Here is a 26,195-nt window from a genome sequence, read left to right on the forward strand (position 1 = left end):
TAAGTATTCCTATTTATTTTTTTGCCCATCTCAAATCTATTTAAAACACTGAATCCTAATGTTAGCACAATTAAAAGAACAAATATTATTTAAAAAAATAAAATACTAAAATAGAAACATAAGACTGCTTATTTGTGAGAAATAATTTATTAAGAACCCACTCTTTAATCTCTAAAATATAAATGACAGGGTGTTCAGCTTGGCTCAGCCTTTAGATAAAAAGGGGAAAAAAAGAGCATTTTAAACTCCATACCTAGATAATGCAATCATCCTTTAAAAATGAAGTTCAAGAAATGATCTGAGAATTAAGAAATTTAATTGCTGTTTGTTCTTTGGGGATGTAATTTCATTTAGAACAATTTATGATGGCTGAATATCAGTAATGTGGAAGTTTTGCTACAGTCAGATAATTAGACTTAAAAGAACTTCAGTGGATTAGACTTTTCTTTGAATTGGACTTTGGGTTTAAACTGTTTGATTTTATAATTAGCAAACATTTATGGCACCTACTGTGTCTATGCCAGATTAGATTCGTTTCATTACACACATAATGGAACAATATTAAATTTCTTTGGTCTGTTTTCTCTGTTTTAAAGAGTTTCAGAAAATTGAGTAAGCATTGTTCTAATCTAGTTTGATTATGCCAGGAAACTCAGATTTTAAATTTCCAAATAAGAGCATCCAGGATATCAGTTTATTTTATAAACTAAGGTGTGGGGCATAAAAAACAGAAAATAATTTCTGTTGGATATGTATGTTATCAGACTATTATAGTTATTTATATTATTACCAGCTCCAAAACCCTATGAACAGATAGTAGAGATCAAATAAAATCTATTTGAGGGACTCAAAATAGGAAGTTATACTGGTGGTTGTTATTAATGATCTTTGGTACTACTGGTCTTCATTACTAAACTCAAGTTCTGTCTTCTATCTTTAAAAATTTTGACTTCACTGTGTTATCCTACAATACCATCCTATAGTTAACTTGGTTACCATTCAGTTGAAAAGTTAATTATACTAAATAGGTCCTGCAACCTTGATTTCAGAAAGTCCCTTGCACTTAGAGTTATGAAAACTATAACCAGTCTTAAAAGCATCAGTATTCAGTGAACTTATCAAGGTTTAGAACCACTCATTTTACTTAAAAACCTTAATGTATTTATCCCTTCATCAAATCCAGTCATTCTTTTGAATGACTTTTTGAAATATATGGGAATACTTTGTACCTCCATTAATTTTTTCCCTATTTAAGGCATTGCTAATTTATTTGATTCTTTGGTCTCCTCCTCTCCAACTTTTCACTCTTTAAAATCATCAGTGACTTCAAAGTAAAATTTACCATGTAAGTATAACATAATAGTCCTTATCCAAATGATGTGTACCCTGTACTATAGGATATCATCTGTTTGCATCCCCAAAATAAATGATGTACTTTTGAGATGCTATGACTTTTAGCCTTGTGGTTCTCTTTTTTTTTTAAATGTCATTTTCCCTCTCAGCTTCTTTTCTACGTCACTGGCAGAACTCATAAGCCTCATAGACGTTAGGGCATATTGGAGCTAAGAGGAAAGCATTTCATTGTTCTCTTAAAGATCTGAAATTCTGGGGGTATTTGTCTAATTTTTTAAATTGTCTTTGAATAGCTTATTGAACCAGAACCAATAGGGTTGTATCTCAGTAGTCAATGTGTTTATTAGTTGTCCAATTTTAATATGAGGTAGTGTCACGTTGCATATTTGTTAATAAAGCCCTGAAAATAGTTTTGAAATAAGTATATTGAATGTAAATATATATGTATATATGAATTCCTTTCAATATGTAAGTAGGGACAAGTTATTTTTTAAAAAGATTTATGCATACAAGAACTGGGGTACAGGCTGGAGTTTTTTTGGGGGGTGAGAGGATTCACCAGAGACAGTGGGGAACAGAACAGGCGGACTGGCTGAAATACACTGCTGAGGGGAGCAGTGGGCGAGACAGGAGAGGTCTGCTGCGCCTTGTGGGCTCCTTCCTGGCCGGCTGGGTATTGAACTTGTGGTGTAAAGGCTGTGGATTGCTTCATAGTGCGGTGCTTAACTCCTTGCACCACCAGGGAGGCCCGGGCCAAGTTATTTTTATAGTTGATAAATCAGCTATGAAATATCTAATGGGAGTCAAACTAATTTAAATTATCTTTTTACTAGAAACAGTTTGAAAAAGGCATATAATAAATACAGTGATAGTTGACCACATATTAGCAGAAACCACAGATAAAAATGTCAAAATATAGTGATAATTGATAAAATTGAATTTTGTAGTGAAAACCCTGCCCTCTAGTGCTTGTGGAAAATAATGCAATTACTTCAGGAATTTCAGGATAAATATATTCTCTCTGTTACCAGCAGAGTGAGTGCTTGTACAGGGAAACAACTTTACCTTTGGACAGATTTGAAATCTTCAGACTTAACTTATTAGAAATGTTGATATATGTTATTAATTTGCAACATGCTTATATAAAAATATAGAACAATGTATTTTTGTATTATCTAATGTAAACAATGCCAGTATATATTTTTTTGATTCTATAAAACTAATACAAGTTCTATGTTCAAAAAATCAAAAGAAAAAAATGGAAAAAACCCATATCAAGGAAAATGCCAACATTTTAATGCCTATATCTTTCCATTCTTGGCATATTTTAAAATTGAATTGGAATTACAATATACATGTTTTGTAATCCACTTTCTAAATTGAACATTATATTGGACAGTCTTGCCCTTCATTATTTCGTTTGTGTTTTCAGTGTTGAAATACACTTTGAAGTCCATCATGTATGTCAATTTAAGGGAAATATAAATGGTAGCAAGATTCTAAGATTATTTATTAAACAGTTATTAACTAAGTAAATACTGAAGAAAGGCAAGATAATTAAGACAAAATGAAGAAACTTTTTTTTCTAAGATTAGATTGTTACTTAAAATATTTCTATCTTCATGAATGTCAAGCACAAAGAAAGTAATTTAGTTTGTTAAAAATATAGTTATCTTTTTATTCTTTGCAGATTTAAACACATGGTCTTTTTTACTACTTAGTATATAAGTGAGAAATACAGTAGTATTGAGAAGATTATGTTTACTGTGGCTATCAACTAGTGTTTCCCTAGAAACATAAACTCAAGGAAATAAGAAAATACCTTTAGTGATACTTAGTAAATATTTGATTAAATATTTGATGAAATTAGCAATTTGGATAAGTCACTGGGAAAGTTGAAATAAGAAATAAAACCCTTTCCTTGTGTTCATTTACATATTTTATTTCATATTTACTTTCTATATTAGTTTGATATTATCTTAAGTCAGTTCTGGCTGTTTTAACAAATTACCATAAACTGTTTAGCTCATTAGCAGCAAAAATTTATTTCTCACAGTTCTGAAGATTAGAAGTCCAAGTTACAGGGGGTCAGCATGTCTGGGTTCTTGTGAAAGCCGTTTTCTGGGTTGCATATGGCCTCCTCTTCATTGTGTCCTCACAAAGCAGAGAGCAAAAAGCTCTACTGTGACTCTTAATAAGGTCACTGATCCCTTTTGTGAGGGCTCTACTCTCATGAGCTCATTAAAGTCTAATGACTTCCCAAATAACCAATGCTGGATTCATACTGAAAGGGTAAGGTTTTGACATATGAATTGGGACAAGGTTGGGGCAATTGTCAAAAACACCTTTGGTCCATACAGAACTTAAAAACTTTTACATAAGCAGTAGACCTGTAGGGAAATTCAAGGCAATTGAAGAACTTTGCAAGATATACTCTCAGACAGGTACACTTAATAGACTTCAGATAATGTATTTTAAGAAAGATGGTTGTCATCTCACTGTGCAGACTTTGCTGAGTTAAAAGGTATACAATGTCACATATGCAGACTTCTTTATTAGAAAGCAAATATTTGGAGTATTTAACTCAATACTTTAAATTACTTTCTTGGTTTCTGAAAATCTGTTAGTGTTAAAAAACAAGAGGCAGTAACTTTAGATTCCTTAGAGTATTTATAAGAGGCATTCCCCCTTTAATACTTTATAATTCAGTAATCCTGTTCTTTTATATTATTTAATTGACATCTTTAGTCTAATTCGCATTAATTTTCCACATTCATTCATTGGATTTGGTCTGTGCTTTCTGAGAAGGTAAATATATGTGTAACCAATATTTTACTTTGTGATTATCTGCTTTAATTATAGCAGTTAATGCATCTAAATATGTGGCTCATCCATGCAACATACTGCATTCAGAAAGAACCTAGAGTTCAAAACAATGGGCCCTGTGGTATCACCAGAACTTTTCTGCAAGTCCTGATTGGGGAGGAAATTTGGTATAGTAGATGTGCCCTGAAGCTACATTTTTCTTAATAAGTACATCCTTTTACATATTATAGGATTGCTGGGAATGCTTTTGAGGTTCCTATTAAAGATTATTATCTTTAGTTCCCTTATTAGGGAACTAAGTCACCTTCATTATTATAATTAGTCTAGGTTCTACATTTTTTTCTAGGTGAAAAAATCAAATCTCAGGAATTCAGGTGACCAGTACAAAGTCAAATAATTTACATGTAACATAGCTAGCACCTGACTCTACTATTATTATTTTTGTTTGCTGTGCTAAGTAACCCCTCTCTGTATTATGAAATGAATTAATAGGAGAAATTGAAATAACACTCGGAGCATTTGTTATGTGGCAGTTGGACCCATGCAATATTGCCAAATCCAGTCAAAATCTGTTTTTAACATCTGTCTTTGTTCTCTCCTTTGTTTTCTCTTGGGGACCAGCATTTTTTCACATTACTTGTGCACAGAGCCCCATCTAGTGGTATAGTGATGTAGCCATAGTTTTATAATTCCTGTGTTAAAAGTAAAAACCCCTAGATTAGGTCTCATATAGGGTGGAATTATTGTTTTATAGTCTAGAAATAAATTTATTAAAAAGTGATAATGTATTTGATAGATCCAGCAAAAAGTATAGTATATAAAACTCGTTTGTTTTGTAATTATGACTCAAAATACTTAGTGATAAAAAATGATAGGAATTTTTAAATTTGCCAGTTATATACTAGTGTTTACATAGACCCAGAGGTGAGGAACCAGCTATTTTTATATACAATTCTAAAATTTTATTTATTTTTTCTTTTTAAATGTAGTTCTTTTTTTCTCATTAATTTTTGGACAATATATGGTCTCTCCCCTCAGTGTGAGGGACCAGCATTTTTAAATAAGTTAAGAGTATTACTTCATTGCAGTTAGTAAGTGACAATTATAAAAATTATTTAGATTAAAAATTAGACTGAACAGCATATTCTCCTATACACTAAGGCATTAACTTCATAGAGATAAGACTATTATTTTGTATTGAATATGTCCAGAGAGAGTTATTTCCAATAAGGAAAAACCAATGATTGCTTTTAAAATGATTGCTAACTATATTGTAGAAATTGAGTGCTGAAAATTTTGAATTCTAACCTTATTCTGGTCAAAGGATATATAAAATAAAGTTTCTGATGAATTTCAGAATATCTGAATCAAAAACTTGGACTTTGGAATCACTTGTTGCAAAAATGATTTGAAATAATTTTCTCCTGTTGAGAAATACGTTATGTCTTACAGTCACAGTTTTGTGAGTTTTAGAGAATGTCTCAGTGCTTCATAATTCTCTGTTGACTTCTGTCCTAAAAGACTTATTATGTTAATTTGAATCATACAACTAAAGATGAGTCTTTTTGAGGGTAGAATGAATTATTTTTTAAAAAATGGTATCAACCATGAGCATAATTCTGCCTTTAGTTTAATGAGTTTGATTATCTGTGGGGTTTTGTTTTTATGTAGAAGAACTAGGATGTAGGCCAGACATGCAGAGATGGGTGAGAGGATTCACCAGAGAGAGAATGGGGAGCAAAGCAGGTGGATTTTACTGAAATACACTGCTAAGGGGAGCAGCAGGCGAGACATGAGAGGCATCCTGCCGATATGTGGGTTAGCTACTTGGCTGGGGATTGAACTCATGCCGTAGTGGTGATCGCGCTGAGACTTAACCCTAAGCCACCAGGGAGGCCCATGTGGGTTTTTTTTTTTTAAAAATTGGAATATTGGTTAAAAGAAAAAAGCAAACATAATTTTAAGTTTTCCTGATAGATTTTTTTTTTAAAGATTTATTTATTTATTTATCTATTTAATTTGTTTATATAAGCACTGGGTATAGTCAGAAGCGCGGGAGGGTGAGAGAATTCACCAGAGCCAGAGCGGGGAGCAGAGCAGGCAGAAGGACCGAAGTACACTGCTGAGGGGAGCAGCGGGCGGCAGGAGAGGTCTGCGCGCCATGCGGGACCCTCCTCCGGTGGCCAGGGAACAGCCAGGGATCGAACCGGCGCCACAGAGGCTGTGGGCAGCTTCGCAACCCAGCACTCAACCGCTGCGCCACCGGGGAGGCCCTTTCCTGATAGATTTTTTTTAAAAGACTGAATGAACCCTTCAAAATCATCCCTCGAGTAGCCATTTGGAGTTATCAGAATCAAGCAAATGTGTATATTTTTTCCATGGTGTGACTTAGTTTTAAGTCAAAGTTAGAGTTTGTACTGCAGGTGCCTCTTAAAAAACTGTGTTTTCAGAAAAATATCGGATGGTTTCACTTATAGCAAGGATATAGGGGAACCAAATAAGACATCATTGTAAAAAATAACAGTACAAAACACAACAAAGCAAAAACAGACAATTATAAATCAGAGACATCCTGCAAGGGAGGAGGAGGGAGAGGGATCAGAGTGAGGGCGGGAGGAGCACAGGGGACTGAGGTGATGGTGCGAGGGTGCATTGGTGAAGTTAACTCTGAGGGGACTATACCTGAGGGGGTGGGGGGAAGCAAATATTGTTTAAAAATGAACAATGATATAAAAAAATAAAAAACTGTTTTCTAGAATAAGACATTGAAAGGCACAGTAAATATCCATTTTATAGAAATAAGAACATAAATTCATGATCTTACATTGCAAGAGAAGTTTGAAATTTGGTATCTTTTAAAGTATTATTGGTCATAATCATCCTTTATTTGATCTGTAGTTTATGGTCAAAATGCAGAGAAACTTTACAATTACTAGTATTATGTAATTTCCAGGCATGAACTCAGATAAAGAATGGTGTCTTCTTGTATGGTTGTGCTATACACGATAGAATTTGATTGGCAATCTGTGTTATTTCATTGTTATTATACAGATCAAGGGCTCTCTTGCTCTTATTTTTTTTTTGTCTGGATCACTCTGAGTTATCCACTTTCCTATTCTTTTGCTTCCAGTCACATGATATTTGATAAATATGAGATACTGGATTTCAAAAATACCTTTTTAACATAAATTTTACATATTGTAGTTTATTTTTTAAAAATAATTTACCTTACAATGCTATTTGGAATCTGCAAATTCACTTAGCAGTAAGTGAGATAAAAAAGGAAATGGTTGATTTTTTTGATAAACTGTTTTCAGTAACTATTACACAAACTAAAAATTAACACATGTAAGCTGATACTATCTTGCAGATGTTATTTCCTATATAACGTGTTTTGGACATAATCAGGTGCTGAAATATGTCCATGACATGTGTATGGTAGGATTTGCTGCTTGTTAGTACCGTTGTGGGGGAAGCAGTGAGTAGAATATTTAACATATGAATTTTGTAGAAAATTCAGGATTTAAAACTGGCATTGCTATGTTACTATATTCCTTTTCTATTCAATATTGTTTGTTTTTCTGTTTTTAGAGGGTTTTCTCTAACTTCTTGTTCTTGACATTGGAGGCCTTAATTCTAGGAGGTTAAGAAGATATAGTGTAAATAGAATAGTAAATCTTTGTAGAAAAAGAGTTGTGGATTCTTAATTGGGATCGTAATAAAAATGTAGAGGTCAAGAAAAGTGGGTGATTAATATTTAAATTAGAAGTTTATTTTCCAAACACACTAGGCTTAATGTTGAGCATAATAAATTGAGTCTACTATTCTTTTCATACAGATTTTGGACATCTGCCACTTTGTCAAATCAGATTGTTTATTTCTAATGAAACTAATGAAACAGATGTCAGATGGCTAATTACAGTAGGAGAGAAAAGCTAACAAAAGATAGAGATCAAGAACTTGGCCTTGTTATTTGAATATCATGAAGTTTCATTATCTAGGATCTGTTTTGAGCCATCAAATGCGGTGATACCACTGTTAATGAATATATTGATGGCACTGCACTACAGCTTTTTGAAATAAAGGGTTAAAATATGTGTATGTCTTATAAAATATATTCCATTACTATTCTGAATGGAAACATAAATAGCTATAACAAATTCCTGTAAGAATTCATTTTAATTCTTGGTTTTCATCAAGTGACATAACTAGAAGTGTGTGTGTGTTTTGCATCTGTTTGCTGTGGCTTTTGCTTATGCTCATTTACAATGTGTTATAAAAGGGCTGCTGAAAAGGCACAGGTGTCCATATGCACAGAGCAGCACTGATGATACCTGAGAGATAGTCTTTGCCAGTTTTGTACTTGCAACCCTTTCTGTCTGTTCAACAGTCTTTTGTAAATTATTAGAGGTAGCCTGGTTGAATGTACAAGTCAGAAAGTGTTACAGGGCAAAAGGAGGCACCCCAAAACCCTCAAACCTGCCTGCTCTAAATAGGTTCTGCTATCCGCTGCATCAAGACAAAACATGTAAGACCTTTAATGGAAAGGAACTTTAATACAATTAGTGTACAACAAAGAAAAGAGAAAAAATGTAGTTTCTGAATCAAGCTCCCAAAGTTACCCATCCCCTGGTGGGTAAAAGTCCAGCCAAACAGGCTTGGCCAAAAGCAAGGCCTGAAAGCCTGACACAAGTCTAAAGCACCTTCCAGCAGGGACCCATAGAAAGGGGTCAGAAAAAGCCAGAGAAGTCTGGAAGGAAAAGAGCAATATCAAAAACCAAGATAAAAGCTGCCATTATTAACATCCCCACAGGTGTCTCATCCACATCTGTTTCAACTAGTTCAGGACCAAGAAGCAAGCACAGTTTTTTTTTACATGTCTCTCTGCTCCTTGTGCCTTCAGGTCTCCTGGCTCTCCATCCTGCTTCCTTACCTCTCCAGTCTCTTTTCCAACTTCTCTTCCCTCCTCAGCTCCACCCTCCCTTGGGTGGGGGAGAGAACCTGGCACCTCCCCTTTTCCTGGGGACCACCCTCCTTACAAAAGGAGATAGCTACCAAATCCAAGCTACTCCATATTAACAGAAGAATTTTTGAGCAAGTCAGTTTCTCTGAGTTTTTAATTTCCTACTCTAAAGTGGGATAAAAATAGTGATATCTACTCTAAGTATAGGTTTTCTACCTAAAGCAATAAATATATCAAGTGATAAAGTAGAGCTTTTCCTTTCTTCTTAATTAAGATTCTTCAGTTATCTTCTCTAGTGTAATTGTTATTTATCTTGAGATTCTATCCTTTCTATTCTGTTTTCCTCCCTTCCTAATCTTTTGGTATTAAGGTGTGCTTCCTTTTACAAAATAATGCTGAAAAAGTAAATGGTAATGGTTTTTAACACAAAGTGTTCCTAACACTTTACTTACTTTTTGTAAAATACCTTGTTTAATTGTCTCATAAAATCCAAAGGCTTGGAAATCTCACTTTGTACTGTGTATCTTAATTTCTTAGTGTATAATGACTGTGCCTAATCAAGGCATTGCCTACCAACAGATTGATATCCTTAGGCATTTTTATACATAGATTCTCTGGTGAGTAAAGTTAAATGTCTGCCATTCTTCAGTTTGTAGCCAGTTAGACGGTAGGTTAATTTGTAGTTTTACCTAACCAAAGGTACTTTGAAAGTACCTTTATTTCTCTTTGATGGATTTCTAGGAAATTGTAGTACAATAAGATGTATTTAAAATATATACATATATAATTCCATTTTAAAGGACTTTGCTCATCTTTAGGTTCTTTGAATGCCCATAGGTTATTATGTTTGTTAATATTTTGCCAACAAAATGTGGGATTGTGACTCAAATTAATTTCTAGTTGGGGGCCTCCCCAGTGGTGCAGCGGTTGAGCACTGGGTTGCGAGGCTGCCTGCGGCCTGTGCAGCGCTGGTTCGATCCCCAGCCTCTGGGTTAGGGTCCCACATGGCCGCAGACCTTTACTGCTGCCCGCTGCTCCCCTCAGCAGTCACTCTGCCTGTTCTGCTCTCCGCTCTGGCTCTGGTGAGTTCTCTCACCCTCCCGCACTTCTGACTGTATCCAGTATAAATAAATCTAAAAAAAAAAAAAAAAAAAAAATTTCTAGTTCGTAAAATTCTAGATAAATGACTAATATATATATGAGGCATAATTATTGCACAATTGAGATTCAGAGGTTTTAAAGAGATCATGTGGACCATTCTATGTTATAGAAGAGGCAGCAAGACTAAAGATGTTGTCTGCATAGCTGGGAAACAATAATGCTAAGAAAAATGAAGTCTTTTTTATAAAATGAGGGAATCTTTAAAGTTGAAATTTTCAATTCCATCATAATATAGCTTATTTTGTTTTGTTTTGAATTTAATTTTTATATTCCCCATACAATTGCAACCCCCTTATTTTGACCCCAATCCCTCCTTACCTCCTCCCCCCCATAATGTATCTCTGGTTCATAATTGTTTGTTGATTATGATTTTCACTTTTTTATAGTTATTCTTTTTCCTGGTCCCTTATTTAGGTTTTCTAGATTTCTGCTATGAGTGAGACCATCCGGTATTTTTCTTTTTCTTTCTGGCTTATTTCGCTGAGCATGATCCCTTCTAGTTCCATCCATGTTGCTGCAAATTGCATGTGTTTATCTTTTTTGAAGGCTGAATAATATTCCATGGTGTATATGTACCACATCTTCTTGATCCATTCATCTATTTTTGGGCATTTGGGTTGTTTCCAAAGCTTAGCTATTGTAAATAGTGCTGCTGTAAACATAGGGATGCAGGTGCTCTTCGGAATTGATGTTTCTGTGTCCTTTGGGTAAATACCTAGGAGTGGAATAGCTGGATCATGTGGAAGCTCTATCAGTATAGCTTATTTTGAATAAATTGATAGATCAACTTCCTCCATTAAAATGGTAAATATTTTATTAACTAGTGTTTATTTGTAATGCAAATCATTAAAAAAAATTACAGGCCATGGGGCAATGGACATAATTTCAAAATAATCACCTGTGTTCCTGTGTATTTTCCTGTGACACATGCAGTTCACTTTTTCTTTTTTTTTTAAAGATTTATTTATGCATACAGACCAGAGGTGTGGGGCATGAGAGGATTCACCAGAGATAGAGTGGGGAACCGAACAGGCAGACTGACTGAAATACACTGTTGAGGGCAGCAGTGGGCAAGTCAGGAGAGGTCTGCTGTGCCATGTGGGTAGCTCCCTGGTCAGGGATCGAACTCATGCTGCAGTAGCTGCAAATTGCTTCATAGGTTGCGTCTTAACTGCTTGCACCACCAGGGAGGCCCAGCAGTTCACCTTTAAATATATATGTTTACACATTTTCCCTCAACTTTTGCATCTTTCACGCAAATGTTTACCCAGATAATACTTACCTGAGATTTATTATGAACCCAGTACAGTCATAATTTTTAAGAACTGCATACTTTCAGGCCTCCCTGGTGTCGTAAGAGGTCAGGTCTCAGCACTATCAAGCTATCGTCAGCCACTGCAGCACGAGTTCGATCCCTAGCCGGGGAGTTAACCCATGTGGCCAGCAGACCTCTCCTGTTTCACCCTCTGCTCCCCTCAACAGTGTTTTTTAGTCTATCCTCCTGTTCTGCTCCCACTCTGTCTCTGGTGAGTCCTCTGTGCTGCACCCTCCCCCCCTTATCTCTGGCCTACACTCCAGCTCTATGCAGAAATAAATAAAATAAATCTTTGAAAAGAGAAGAACTTTATACTTTAATAGTATTTTCTAGTTTTCAATAATAATTTAGTAATTAAGAAGACGGTGACTATGATTTAAAATTTCTTTATAGATTTTTTTATGACTATTGAATAAATACATGCGCATTATAAAACAGCACAAAATTAATATAACTTTGAAAGTGAAAGGGAGCTCAGTCTTATTTTAGATAACTCACAGTCATATTAACAGGCTAAGTTATACCTTTAGATTTGCCAAAAAAAAAATGCACATGCACACATTTCTATTTTTAACAAAGTTTAACTATAGAGCACATATTTTTATAATTATTTTTTTTATTTGTAATCTTTTTTTTTAAGATTTATTTATTTTATTTATACAAGCACTGGGTATAGTCAGAAATGCTGGAGGGTGAGAGAACCCAACAGAGCCAGAGTGGGGAGCAGAGCAGGCAGAAGGACCGAAGCACACTGCTGAGGGGAGCAGCGGGCGGCAGGAGAGGTCTGCGCTCCATGTGGGACCTTCCTCCGGTGGCCGGGGAGCAGCTGGGGATTGAACCGGTGCTGCAGAGGCTGCGTGCAGCTTCGCAACCCAGTGCTCAACTGCTGCTCCACTGGGGAGGCCCCTATTTGTAATCTCAATTAGTAAAACCTTATGACTCTGTGACTGTATATTATATATGCATTTGTGTGTATAGTTTGTGTATGTGTATCCACCTGAAACTATATCAGTTAATCCAAATATACCCATACTTAAAAATCTGGTAAATTGGCCAATGTGATAGTTTTAATCTTATTCTCTGGCACTTTACTGTAAAAATATTCTGCCATATTTTGTACTAACAGATTATTCTGAAATACAAATGTACATAAATGCAAGGTAAATATATATGAAAAGAAGAGAAAGATAAATGGGAGGGACTTTTTTCCTGTGTAATCTCTTACCTGATTTCTATTTATTTGTCATATAAAATTTTGAAGAAGTCATACATCTATGTAGATACACGTTGATACAATGAAGTAAACAGTTTTATAAATATTCATTCAACTTATATTTTTTGTAAAACTTCTTTAACTTAAGCTTTCATGTAGAAAGTAATTAGTATAGATTTCTGAAAGATTTACTTCAAAACAGTTTAGCTAATTTATGTATTTCCAAATTGTGAGCATCAGTATTTACTTTGAGTCTTAAAAGATTTAAAGTTAGAAATAATGATTCATATGCCTGTTGCAGGATCTGAGATTCTGAATTTCTATGAAATTCCCTGTCAATGCCTATATATTGCTGGTCTATGGACTGTACTTTGAATTGAAAGCTTTGAATCAAAAGTCAGTGGACTTTTTTCTGTAGGGAACTAAGTGGTAAGTATTTTTAGCTTTGTGGGCCATATGGTCTCTTGTCACAATTCCTCAACTCTGTCATTATGGATAATGTATAAAAAGATGAATGAGGTTATGTTCCAATAAAAAGAAACAGGAGGCAGGGCGGGCATATCATAGTTTCCCAACCGCTGCTTTAGGAGACTACTCATATATTGATTATGAATGATAGGATAGGGTGTTCAGATAGTTCCATTTTAATTGATTAGGTGTATAGCCTTAAGGATAGAACACATTCCTAAAAAGTTACATTTTCATCATGAAACACAAATACTTCATATCTAATTAATACTAACATTTACTGATATCTGAGTATTCAGGATAAAAGATAAAAAGTAGTAATGACTACTTGAGGCATCTCTTCCTGCCCGCTTGTGTCTATGCAACTGTCTTTCACTTTTCTGGTCTTTTTTAAAATAAACTTGTTCTTTAAATATATTTTTTAAAAAAAGACTATTTGAATAATCAAGAAAAGCTTATAACCTTATAGCAAAATAAGACATTTGTAAACCCTTTTTAAAAATTTGTTCCTTTTAGTTTTGAGTCTACCAGTGACTTCCTTGACAAGTCTGAGAAGTGTTTTTTAGGGTTAACAAATACTGTAGGAGAAAGGTTAATAGCAAGGAAATAATTTTTTTTTTTTTTTTGGTGGGACCCTCGCCAGTGGCCAGGGATCGAACTGGCGCTGCAGAGGCTGTGGGCAGCCTCGCAACCCAGCGCTCAACCGCTGCGCCACCAGGGGAGGTCCAGCAAGGAAATAATTTTAATTGAAATTTAAAAGTAGGAAAGCCAAAGTAAATACCTCACATTTGTCACAATTGTCTTATAGTGAACTTAAATGAACTTAGTGAACTTAGTGAACTTTTACAAGATTTAGTATAAAAAACTATGAGGTGTCTGCCTTATAAAATTTCGAAGTTATAAAAAGGTCAAGTAGGAGAGCAAGCCCAGAACAGAGCTAGTGAAATGCTAAAATAGCAGAAGACCTAAAATTCATTCTAAAATAGACCAGGCCCTATTGTATAAAGAGAATAATGAGGCAGAGTTGAATCATCCAGACTAAAATATGAATAACTTGGAGTTCGAATCATTGTAATCTGAGTTAGTATTTTAGCTAATGTTATCCATCTGTCTACATTCTTCTACCTTTTTTCCCTATAACTATTCCTAATCTTCATCCCATTACTCCTATTTATAATGGACTTCACTGTCAGTTTCAGTGAAAAATCATTTCAAGAGAAACTCCTGCATCTTCCTTCACCCATTCCACTACACATTTGTATCCATATTCATCAATCTATTATTCCTCTTATCGCAGAGGATGAAGGTTTTGTCACCTTATTTTTTGTTTGCTATGATCTAGAGCCCACTCCCACAATGCCTTTTTTTTCCCCACATATTTTCAACCTCTTTGTATCAACTTGTTAGGATACATTTTTTAACTGAAGTAACATTGGTTTATGACATTACAGAGGTTTCAGATATACAGCATTATAATTTTGTGTAGACTATATTATAATCACCACCAGATGTCTAAAGTATCCTTGCTAGGATATTTGTAAAACTTTCAAGTTTCTCCTGTGTTAGAGGGAAAAGTCCTAGTTCTTCTTCATGTTTTTAGCATGTTGGAAGACTGGAGAAGCAATTGTTCTTTTTCTCGTAGTAACTGCAGTTGCTACTACTCTTACACTAAACAATTTTCTCCTTCGATTTCATTAGGGACCGCTTAATTTCAAAATTTAATGTTCATTTTTCAGTCTATTATTTGAAATGGTTTATAATTCCTTTTCAACATGCTTTTCTTTTTTAATTTCTGTCACACCAAAAGTTTATTTATTTTTTTATAGCTATCGGATTACTACTACTCAGATGTGGAATTCCTTTTCTTAAGCTGCTGCTTACTGGCTAAAGATTTTCAAGTCTAGCTTTCTTTTTTTAAGATTTTATTTTTTATTTATAAAAGAGCTGGGGTACATGCCAGAGGTGTGGGAGGGTGATCTCTCACCCTCCAGGACAGAGCGGGGAGCAGAACAGGCAGATGGACCGAAAGCATTGCTGAGGGGAGCAGTGGGCAAGACAGGAGAGGTCTGCTGCGCCTTGTCTGCAGATTTCCCTGGCTGAGCGGAAATCGAACCTGTGCCGCAGAGGCTGCGGACAGCTTCAGGGCGCTACATTCAACTCGCTGTGCCACCGGGGAGTCCCTCAAGTCTAGCTTTTTCTTGAACCTCTCTCTGGGATCCTCCCTTTTGGTTTTCATTTGTATTTCCTGTTGGTTGCTAGTAATTTTTATTTTTGTGTCTCACAGGTATTTCCAGTTTAGCATATTTAAAATTAACTTCATTTTTTTTCCTCTTCCCACCAACCTGTTTCTTCTCTGAGCTTCATTGTCTTGGTGAATGATAATTCATCCAACCAGTAACTCAAGGGAGAAATCTGGCAGCACTACCTTGTGTTATTCCTCCATTAGTAATTCTGACTAGCCAAGGACACCACCAAAAGCTGACATTTATTGTGTTAATTGAGTTTGTGTTTGATACTAGATACTGCTAAATAAGTACTTGTTAATATAAATCTCATTTAGTCATCACAGGAACAACAAAGGAGGGGATTTTATCTCTTTAAGGTGGAGAATTAGATTTTCAGATAGGTAAAAAGTAGAGAGCCATGATAAACTCCATTAGAAAGCGATTAGGTTTGTCTGTCCTTTATATACTAATGTAACAAACTCTTGACCACTTTCTCTATTCCCCGTTATCTTTTGTTTTTCCATAAACTTATTTGTTGAGAACTCTGAATTCCTTATGCACAATCTTAGGTCAGGTATTAACTCTTTAAAATCTCTCTAAGCTGATTGGTGCTTTTATGTTACAATAATGTTGCCTGCAAAACTTGAATATTTACCACACTATGTACTGATTCTTGCTCACTTATTTTTCACATATAGTGCCTGATATAGAGAATTTATTTTGTAAGTTTTGGTGTAGTAAAAGAATAAAAAGAGAATTGAGAAAATTATGAAGAACCTTAGAATATAAAGTAAGGGGCAAATATAATGTATGTTGTATTTTCCTAAAGAGAGCAAAGAGATGAAATCAGGGAGCAATGCTTTCTCTTTGAAAATCTAAATAACCCTTAACACTGGTAAAGTTAATTGTAACACACACAGCTTCATCCTTTCTACCAAATTATAAGTACTTTTTAAGACAAAAGAATACAAAAGAAATCCTGTCTTTTTTGTGTTTATGGAAGATAGAAAAGGAAATGTTTTTTAACGAAATGAAATATGATGTTTAGTGTTTTCAAATTTTGGATCTTGGATTAAGAACTTTTTATTACAGATAGAGAAATGATAGTTATTTCAACCAAAACTCACACAGCTTAAAATTTTACAGGATTGGAGATTTCTTGACTAGGGGAAGGATGGAAAATTAAAGGCATTTTGCATGTGTGAAGGGGAAGTAGATTAGTACTAACTCATCCTGTCTCCCACTGAGCCAGTCAGACACAAATAAATAGCCATTTGGTTCTTATTGTAAGATCTTAATATAACTTTTTATTCTGGCAGGCCCAGAGAGCAAGATTTTTAGAGCAAATTCAGTTGGCAGTGAAATTACTGTTTTAAATTGCAGGAACTCTGTCACAAAAGCATGTCTGAATGTGGGTATGTAAATAGGGAAAAGAAAAGAATTAATACAGGAATGAAGTCTTCAAGAGAGTGAAGTCCAGTATGTGTTAGAGATTCAGTTCAGTCAACCAAGGTTAGAGCATAAACAATAAACAGAGTAAAACATAGAGTGAGAACTGTTTGCATCTGTTGGCCTCAGTCTTAAATTAAAAAAGGAAATTTATGTGAACCTTTTGGCAATGGCTTCAGGCTTCAGTGCTTCAATTTATTGTTCAGAAGAAAGTTGGTTACTTAAATTATCATAGTAATTGAACTCATTTGAATCTTAAATTTTAAATGTATTCTATTTCTGAAAAATGAAAATAATTGACATAATTCTTTTATGATAGTCACTTACAAGTTACTATTAAATATTAATGTATCTATATTGCTAGAAATTGTTTTTCCAAACTATAAAATCTGGATATAAATAGTGAAAGTCCTAAATTCTCTAGTGAATTATAAAGGGAGAAGTGATTATGAACTTACAGGAAGAGGAAGAGGATAATACCAATGTATATAATTCTTCCGTTTTCTTCTTCCATTTACCTCCTCGGTCTGTAGTATGTTATTGTTTGTTTCTTGTTTTGGATTTGGGATACATCTAGGTTTAGTTATTTTGATTAGAAGAAAGAATTGAAATAGAAAGGCGAAAGAATTCTTAAAAATCTTATCCATAGTTAAGCCCTTCCTGTATTATGTATGGACTAGCATTTTTTCATTGTCCACTATGTTCCAAACACTTGAACCTCATAACTTGGTAAGGGTAGAGTCTATTTTTCTTTCATTTGGGGAAGTTGAGGCTTAGAGGGGTCAAACACATTGTACCTTCATACTCCCTATAAGTGGCAAAGCTGGCTGTCAATCCCATTTCTAACTAAAGAGCTTAAACTTTACTAACAAGAACCACTTAAGTACTTCATTTTAAGATTCTTTTTTTATTGGGAAAGAGTTCTTTAAAACCAGAACAAAATAATACCTTTTCTGTAACTAATTCTTTAGGATATAGAAATAGCTCTATTATGAGAATTTTTTCCCCCAAATTATGTTTATTGATGTGTAAAGTAGGTTTGCATCTTGGTATCTGCTCCCAGGAGTTATAAATTCAAACCTCTACAAATGTATACTTTCATACCCTTTTAAAGTCCATAGTAGACTCTGTGATAAAACTATGAATAAAATAATGCACACTAGAGATTGTAGACCAGTAGGGTTTTTTTATTTTTAATTCATGCAAGACCAGTATGCGTGAATTACATATGCATATGAATTACATATGCATACAAACTAAAATTTAAAAAGAATTTATAATATACCACAGTGCCTTCTGGGCCTCACCTTGAGAGTGGACTAAGAATCTACAATCCCTGGAATTGAAGCTCTTTCCCCAGTTAACTTAAAAGTAATGAGCTTAATCTTATTTTTTGCTTCGTGTTTAATATAACCTGGGGGATCTCAAAATCAAAGGACTGGAAGTTAAACTGCTTGATCACCAATATCTCTTTGCTCTATATAAACATAATGATAGCTCTTTTGAAGATAAGATACATCTTGATTTCTCCACTGATAAAATGAAACCATTATTAGTAATAAGGAGAAAAGAACTTGAAAAGATATAATTGTTAGTTTTATTCCCACACACCTACACTTTCAAATGAATTTATTTCTGGATGCTAAATGTATTCCAATGTCTTTTTTATTTCTCGTTCTGTTTCCTTTTTAAAAATTACTTTGTTTTTTTACTATTTGATTTTTGAAAAACTTTCTTTGCTCGTTTTGCACATTTACTGTAGCAGATGAACTTAGTATCAAAGTGTTAGTTCATCACTGAAATAATCATTTTGCGCTACTATTGAGATGAGTACAGTATAGTAAACCCTTAGAAGATAGTTTTACAAATATCTTCTATTTGGGTTGTCTTTTCATTTTCTTTATAGTATCCTTTGAAACACAAAAGTTTTTAATTGATAAAGTTCACTTTATTCTTAGCTGCGAATGTTTTGGGTCACATGTCTAAGAAACCATTGCTTAATTCAAGGTTATGAAGATTTATAACTATGCTTCCTTTTAAGAGTTTTATATTTCTTACATTTTAGTTCTGGTGCATTTTGAGTTAATCTTTGTACATTGTGTAAGGTAAGAGGCCAAAATTCATTCTTTTGCATCCAGTTTTATCCCAGTACCATTTGTTGAAAAGAGTTTTTTTCCCCTATGAAATTATCTTATTATACCCTTGTCAGAAATGAATTATAGATGTGTTATTTCTTGACTCAGTTCTGTTCCATTGTTCTATGTGTCTATCCTTATGTCATTACCGCACTATTTAATTACTCTTGCTTTATATTGTGTTTGGAAATTGTGAAGTGTAAGCCCTCCAGTGTTGACTTATGCTGGACTGTTTTGATTATTGTCTTGCCTTACAAATTTTAGGGTCAGCTTGTCCATATCTCCAAAAATACAGTAGGAATTTTGAGCAATTGCATCAAACCTGTAGATCAACTTAGGGAGTATTACCATTTTAATAATATTCTCTTTAATTCCATGAATACAGGATAATAATTTACTTAGATCTTTTTCAGTAAAATTTTATGCTTATCTTCACAGGGACTTACAGATTATTGTTAGTTGCATTTCTAAAATTCTCTAGTGTTTCTTTGCTATTATTAGCATATCCAGCATAAATTTTAATTGGCTTGTATATAGAAAAGTTGTTGATTTCATCAAGAATAGACAAATAGACCAAATGAATAGAATTAATATCGCCAAAATAGACCCACACATACATAGTTAAGAATCTGTAACAATTCAATGAGGAAAAAAAAAATTTTTTTCTCCTAGTAAGTTGTGCTGAAACAGTTGGATAGCCATAAAAAATAAAATGAGCCATGCATGGTATCTTTTCATGCCATACATGAAAATAATATGTGATTAATTGTAGACTTAAGCACCAAAGGGAGAACAATAAAGCTTTTTATTGTAGTAGTCAAATATTTTTGGGAAAAAAAAGAGGAAAGTACCAACAATTAAAATATTAGTAAGTTGAGCATTTAAATTAAGAGTTTGTGTTCATCAAAAGACCTTATTTTAAGAGAGTAAAAAACACAATACAGGGCCTCCCCTGGTGGCGCAGGCGGTTGAGCGCCGTGCTGTGAAGCTATCCACAGCCTCTGCAGCGCCAGTTCGATCCCGGCCGACCAGCGAGGGTCCCACATGGTGCAGCAGACCTTTCCTGTCGCACCCGCTGCTCCCCTCAGCAGTGTATTTCATCACTCCGCCTGTTCTGTTCCTCACTCTGTCTCTGGTGAATCCTCTCACCCTCCTGCGCATCTGGCCTGTACCCCGATTCTTGTGTAAATAAATAAACTTTAAAAAAAAAAAGCACGCTACAAACAAATAGACATGATACCTATTTCTGAGAAAGGATTTGTATCTAGAATATGCAAAGAATGCAATAAATCAGTAGAAAAATGAACTAATGATGAAAAGAAATTTCAAAAAAGAATACATGAACAGGCAAGGAATGCAATAATCGTCAGAAAAATGAATACTAAAACCACAACAACATATTCTGCAGACCCAGTGAAAAGTATAAAAAACTGAATACCAGATGTTGGTGATAATATGGAACAACTGGAACTCTCAACACTGATGGTTGCAAGTGTAAAATAGTCAACTATTTTGGGAAATGTTTGATGCTTTCTAGTAAAGCCAGTATCTACTTCTACTTTATAACCCGGCAGTTCCACTTTTAGGATATATCCGAGAAAAGGAGTACAGATGCCCCATCACACACCAAAAAAGGTACATAGTATCATATTCATAATATCACAATAGGAGCCCCAAATGTTTCAATAAATAGAGTAGATAAATATATTTTGGTAAACTGCAGTACAGAAGAACTAATGTTAGATGCTACATGGATGAATCTCACATGTTGAAGGAAAGAATTCAGATACAGAAGAATACATGTGGTAGATGATCCCATGTAGATCGAATTTCAAGAGCAAATGAAATGAGTCATCTTGATAACTGACAGTATGTAGTGGTTATCTCAGTATTTGGGGGAGGAAAGTAGATATTGATAGGAGGAACAAAGGAACATTTTGTGGTGCTAGAATGTACAGATTTGATTTTACTAGTGAGTACATAACCGTATACACCATGGTGAAGATTCATTGATCTGTATACATGTTAGGCATTTGTACTTTATTATGTATACTTTAATATAAAAAGTAAATGCATAAACATAGAAATTGAGTAAAACAGATATCACATGCAGTCATTTTTTAACTCGGTAATTAGAGTTAGTATTGATACTCCCATAGCTCTTACTGCTCAGAAAATTCCTCAGGTCTTGGAAGCTTTGTGAGACATTTATCTTGGTCTTTTGAATGACCAAATATATAATTTCTCATCGGTCACAATATTGCCAGACCCAAGATGCCTTCAGTTTTTTAACAAGACCTCAAAGATCACAAGGGATGCACAGTAAAGAAAACCTACCAAAGGTTGTCTGTACCTTTTCCCAAAATGGATAATCATGTTGACTAACTTAAAAAGGAGCTATGAAATTAGTGGTTCTAACCCCCTTGCCTAGCAGGACATGGATGACTACCACTCCATTGTTACATGGTGTGTTTGAGATGGTTGAAAAGTAAGAACCTCTGCTCTGGAGCATTCCTTAATTGCCCTTAAAATTCCTTTGCCTCTTTTGGGGAGAGGGATTATTAACCGTTTGAGCATGTCTCAGTAAAATTTAACTGTACCAACACTGTAGTTAGTATAACTTCCTAAACTTTAAAGATAGATGGGAGGATGGAGTCACAAACCAATAAAAGACAACTTCTGAAATTCTGTTCTATAATTTACTTCATTTTGTGAATAGAAATTTAAATTTTCTTCACTTTTTCCCCATGAATGATAATGTTGATATAATTCAATTTTATGACTTCCTGTTCACTGATATGTGATATGTTTGAGGAATTTCTCCTTTTAAAGGGGCAAAGCAAATTAATACAACTAAGTAGATTAATGGTCAGTGACACATGAGAAGCATTTTAAACTAGTCCCTCGATGAGGAAAAGTTGAGTGGAAAGAGTCAGAATTATCATGGACACAGAGTCATCAGGAAGCATCAGGGTCTGGTCTCCAGTAGTCTTCTTTGAAGAGTGTTATTTTTTTTCACTCTCTGCACACAACTTGTGGGACTGAAATAATTATAATGAGCAGTTCTCCAAATGTTAATTTACATCTGAGTACCTGTCTGGCTTAGACTTATCCTCAGAAAAGGAAAAAAGGGCATGGGCAGGATGACCTTCTCATCCATGCCCTTTACTTTCAACCAGTGCAGCTCTCTAGATGGGCCCAGGTTTTATTGCTTGGTAAGGAGAAGAATTTGCTCCATCTCTGACACCAATTTAACACTACCTTCTTTTCTTTTTACTATGTCTTATACTTACCAGGATAAGCAAAGAATATTGCAGTACAGTTAGTGGAAAGAACTATAAGAAAGAAAATGTAAAATTGTTATGAGATAAAGGGAACAAAATGTCAAGGAAAATCTATAAACATAAGCTAGACAGCACTCATGGTAATCATAAAACAACAGAAATGTCTTTACTGTCTTTACTGATACTTAGGAACTTTCTGAAATGAGAACTGTAATATCTAACCTTATTTACAAATCACATGGAGGGTACAAACAGGATAAATACTTGAAGTAATATATATTTTAAGTTCTAAGTGAGAATAAGAGAATAGGGAAACAAGGCTAATTAATGAAAGAATGTGTAAGGTATAAGATTTATACCTTACACTTGGTCTATGGGTACACATAGTGACTATGAAGCGCAGTAAAGAAGTATGTGGCAACAAAAACCAACAAGTGGGACTGCTTGAACTAAAGAGCTTCTGCATGGCAAAAGAACCATCACAATGCAAAAGCAGCCTACTGAATGAGAAAATGTTTTCATTTTCAGGTCTTGTATCTTGTACTGGATTATTCAAAACACATGAACTCATGAAAATCAATAACAAAAAGCAAAGAGTATGATTAAAATATGTAGAGAGAATATTAGTTAATAGATATTTTTCCAAAGAAGACACATACATATATGGCCAATAGGTACATGAAACGATCTGAGAGTCCCTAATCGCCAGGAAATGCAAATAAGAACCACAATAAGCCATCACCTAATGTGTTAGAATGGCTATTATCGAAAGCATGAGACATAACAAGTGTTGGTAAGGATGTGGAGAAAAGGGAACTTTTGAGCATGGTTGGTGGAAATGTGAAGTGTGAAGGCCCTACAATCATAGGGCCTCCCGGTGGCGCAGCGGGTTGAGCGCAGCGCTGTGAAGCTGTCCACAGCCTCTGCAGCATGCATTCGATCCTGGCCAGCGGGCAAGAATCCCACGTGGCGCAGCAGACCTCTCCTGTCTTGCCTGCTGCTCCTCTCAGCCGTGTATTTCATCAGTCTGCCTGTTCTGTTCCCCGCTCTGTCTCTGGTGAATCCTTTCACCTTCCCGCACATCTGGCCTGTACCCTGGTTCTTGTATAAATAAATACATCTTTAAAAAATAATAAAAATACAATCATAGTTTGGACCATAGTTTGGACATGCTTCCCTATTTTTATTACAGCAATTTTATAATAGTCAAGGTTGGACACAACCTAAATGTCAATCGAGAGATAAGTGGATAAAGAAGATGTAGAAATGGAATATTCAGACACACAAAAGAAAGAAGTCTTGCCATTTATGACAACATGAATGGACCTTGACAGCATTATACTAAATGTAACAAGTCAGAAAGGAAGACAAATACCGTATGAGGTCATATGTGGAAACCAAAAAAAAAAAAAAGCTTGTGGCTACAGAGAATAGATTGATGGTTGGCAGAGGCAGAGTTGGGGAGGGGGTGGTGAGCAAAATGAGCAAAGGGGGTGAAAAGTACAAAGTTCCAGTTATAAAATAAGTCATGAGGATGTAATGTACAATATGGTGACCATAGCCAGTAAGTCTGTATTAGAAGTTACTAAAAGAGGGAATCTTAGAAGATTTCATTATAATAAAAAAAAATTGTACCTGTGTATAGGAATGGATGTTATGTAGACAAATTGTGGTAACTCTTTTACAGTTTACGCAAATAATGATTCATTATGTTGTACATCTGAAATGATTATATCTCAGTTATGCCTCAGTTAAAAAAATCTTAAGGGTTAAACTCAGCATTATGTTCTGAGTAATTAAATTAAAAAATTATTTTTGATAACCAGTAGTTTATGACGGAGAGCCAACTTGGAATTTAAGATCTTTCCATTACTAATCTCGCAGCTATCCAATATTCTTTTTTAACTTGTGTGTTAATTTGTGAAACATTTCCAGACTGTAAACATTTCAATAAAAACTGTTTCTGTTACACCAAATTACATTTCCTTTGTTTTTTTTTTTTTCCCTAGGAAACTGACGGGACATTCTTTCCACATGGGATATAGCATGGCAATTTTGAATGGCATTGTAGCTGCTCTTACTATAGCATGGTGCCTCATGTAAACCCACACTGAAAAAATATTCTTGGCAGAATGTATCTCTGATTACTTTGTAAGGGGGAAGAACATCATTGTCTACTCAGAAGACTGGAAAATCATACTGTTCATTGTGATTCAGCTTTGTGTCACATTGTCATCATTATGGAGGACCTTTTTAAAGCATTGTTAGGCATTGGGAATATCTGAGTATTAACTTTCAAATAATTTCTTAAAAGTGTAAGATGTTTACCTCATCTTTTTACTTTTGTATACATTGTCCTTATATGTTAGTAGAGAACATTTTAATGAAAAATTCAAAAACTTGAATACAATGCCTACTTTTGATGTATATACTACACTTTTGCTAAGATATACTGATACTACATTTAAGTGGAAATGGAAATACTTCTTATTTATTCATTATATTCAGAAAGAAAACAATGCCTACTACATTTTATAGGAGCTACTTTTAAATAAGAATATTTAGATTTTAATATTCATAGAATCAATAGAAGGTGTGTTTATATTTTTTAATGGGGCATAGTTCATTTTGTGTGTTACATATTTTCCTACTACATATCAAATTTGTATGTTTTTAAAATTGTTATATTTAGATAGGTGTAAATGTTATTTTTTATCTGGTGCAAACCTAATACCTACCATTTTTAGTTAAGGTTTTTGTCTTTTTTTAAAAAAGCACATTCTCCTTAGTTTAAAATTAAGAAAACTTATTTTTAAGAAAAAAAAATAACTGAAATAGTAAATTATTTAAGCCATTAAAATATTGAGGTTTGAAACTGTTCTTGTTTCTGTTTTCACAATTCCAAATATTTATCTTGGTGTGTTTATGGTTACTTCAACAAAATTGTTGTTACTTTGTTTTTAATAAAGACAAACATGAAGTTTTTATATTTAAAAATGCTTGAACTAGCCTTAGTGGCCAAAATAGAAAAAGCATTTTGATAATGTATATAGATATACATAATTTATTATATAGTTTCATGATTTTTCTATTTCACTGTTCTAATTGTAATGTTACTTTTTCCCCCCACAGTACTAAAGCTTAGTTGTTCCCACTTCCTTTCTAAATACCTGCTTAGACAGTCACCTCAATTTTAGAAAGATTGTCTGTGTAGAATGCTGTTTTCCCAGGCTATTGAAAAAATTACATTAGGAAAACATTGTATAGCAAAACTGCTTATTCAGGCTAAATGGGAAATGAATATGTGCAGTATGTTCCTGTTATCTGCTGAGTGTTGTTACTGAGTAAATAATTTAATACGGTTTGTAAAACTCTTCACATTTTTTTCCAGTTCAAAAACCTTTCACAGGAAATGAAAAATGCTGCTTCATTTAAAATTATCTGCTGTGATAATTCATATATAATTCCAAGGCTTAGGTATTCTTCCCAGAATTGTTGAATATATTTTCACCCTGCATTCCTCCCCCTTTGGCTCTTCTCAAAAGAAGGTGCAAGTAACAAAATCAGTATTCTTTCCAGCCCTCCGAATCCCTTCTCCCTGAATTTGGGTAACTTGTTTCAGATTTTTTGTCTTATGACTAAGAACCATAATACGCTAGAATCTCTGTATATAGAACTTCTGTATATAACTATACAATATAGATACATATAGAAATGTATTTGTAAGATAGTCCTTCAGTACTATTACTCTCCTTTTCTGGGAAATTCCTCTTTCTGGTCTAACAAAGAATCCAAATACTAAC

General features: G+C 34.3%; 1 protein-coding gene across 2 annotated transcripts in view; it reads left to right on the top strand.

Moving 5' to 3' along the window:
- ARL6IP6 (ARF like GTPase 6 interacting protein 6) overlaps positions 1 to 24,495 on the top strand; it is a gene marked incomplete at both ends in the record, with an annotated part of 31,972 nt that extends 7,477 nt beyond the window's left edge. For both annotated transcript variants that reach the window (XM_084255861.1, XM_084255862.1), the window contains one exon: positions 24,402 to 24,495. In XM_084255861.1, coding sequence (XP_084111987.1) covers positions 24,402 to 24,495 — 94 coding nt within the window. The remainder of the gene's footprint in view (positions 1 to 24,401) is intronic.
- Between the last annotated feature and the right edge of the window lie 1,700 nt (positions 24,496 to 26,195).

Source organism: Talpa europaea (assembly GCF_964194135.1).
Source record: "Talpa europaea genome assembly, chromosome: 1".
Lineage (NCBI taxonomy): Eukaryota > Metazoa > Chordata > Mammalia > Eulipotyphla > Talpidae > Talpa > Talpa europaea.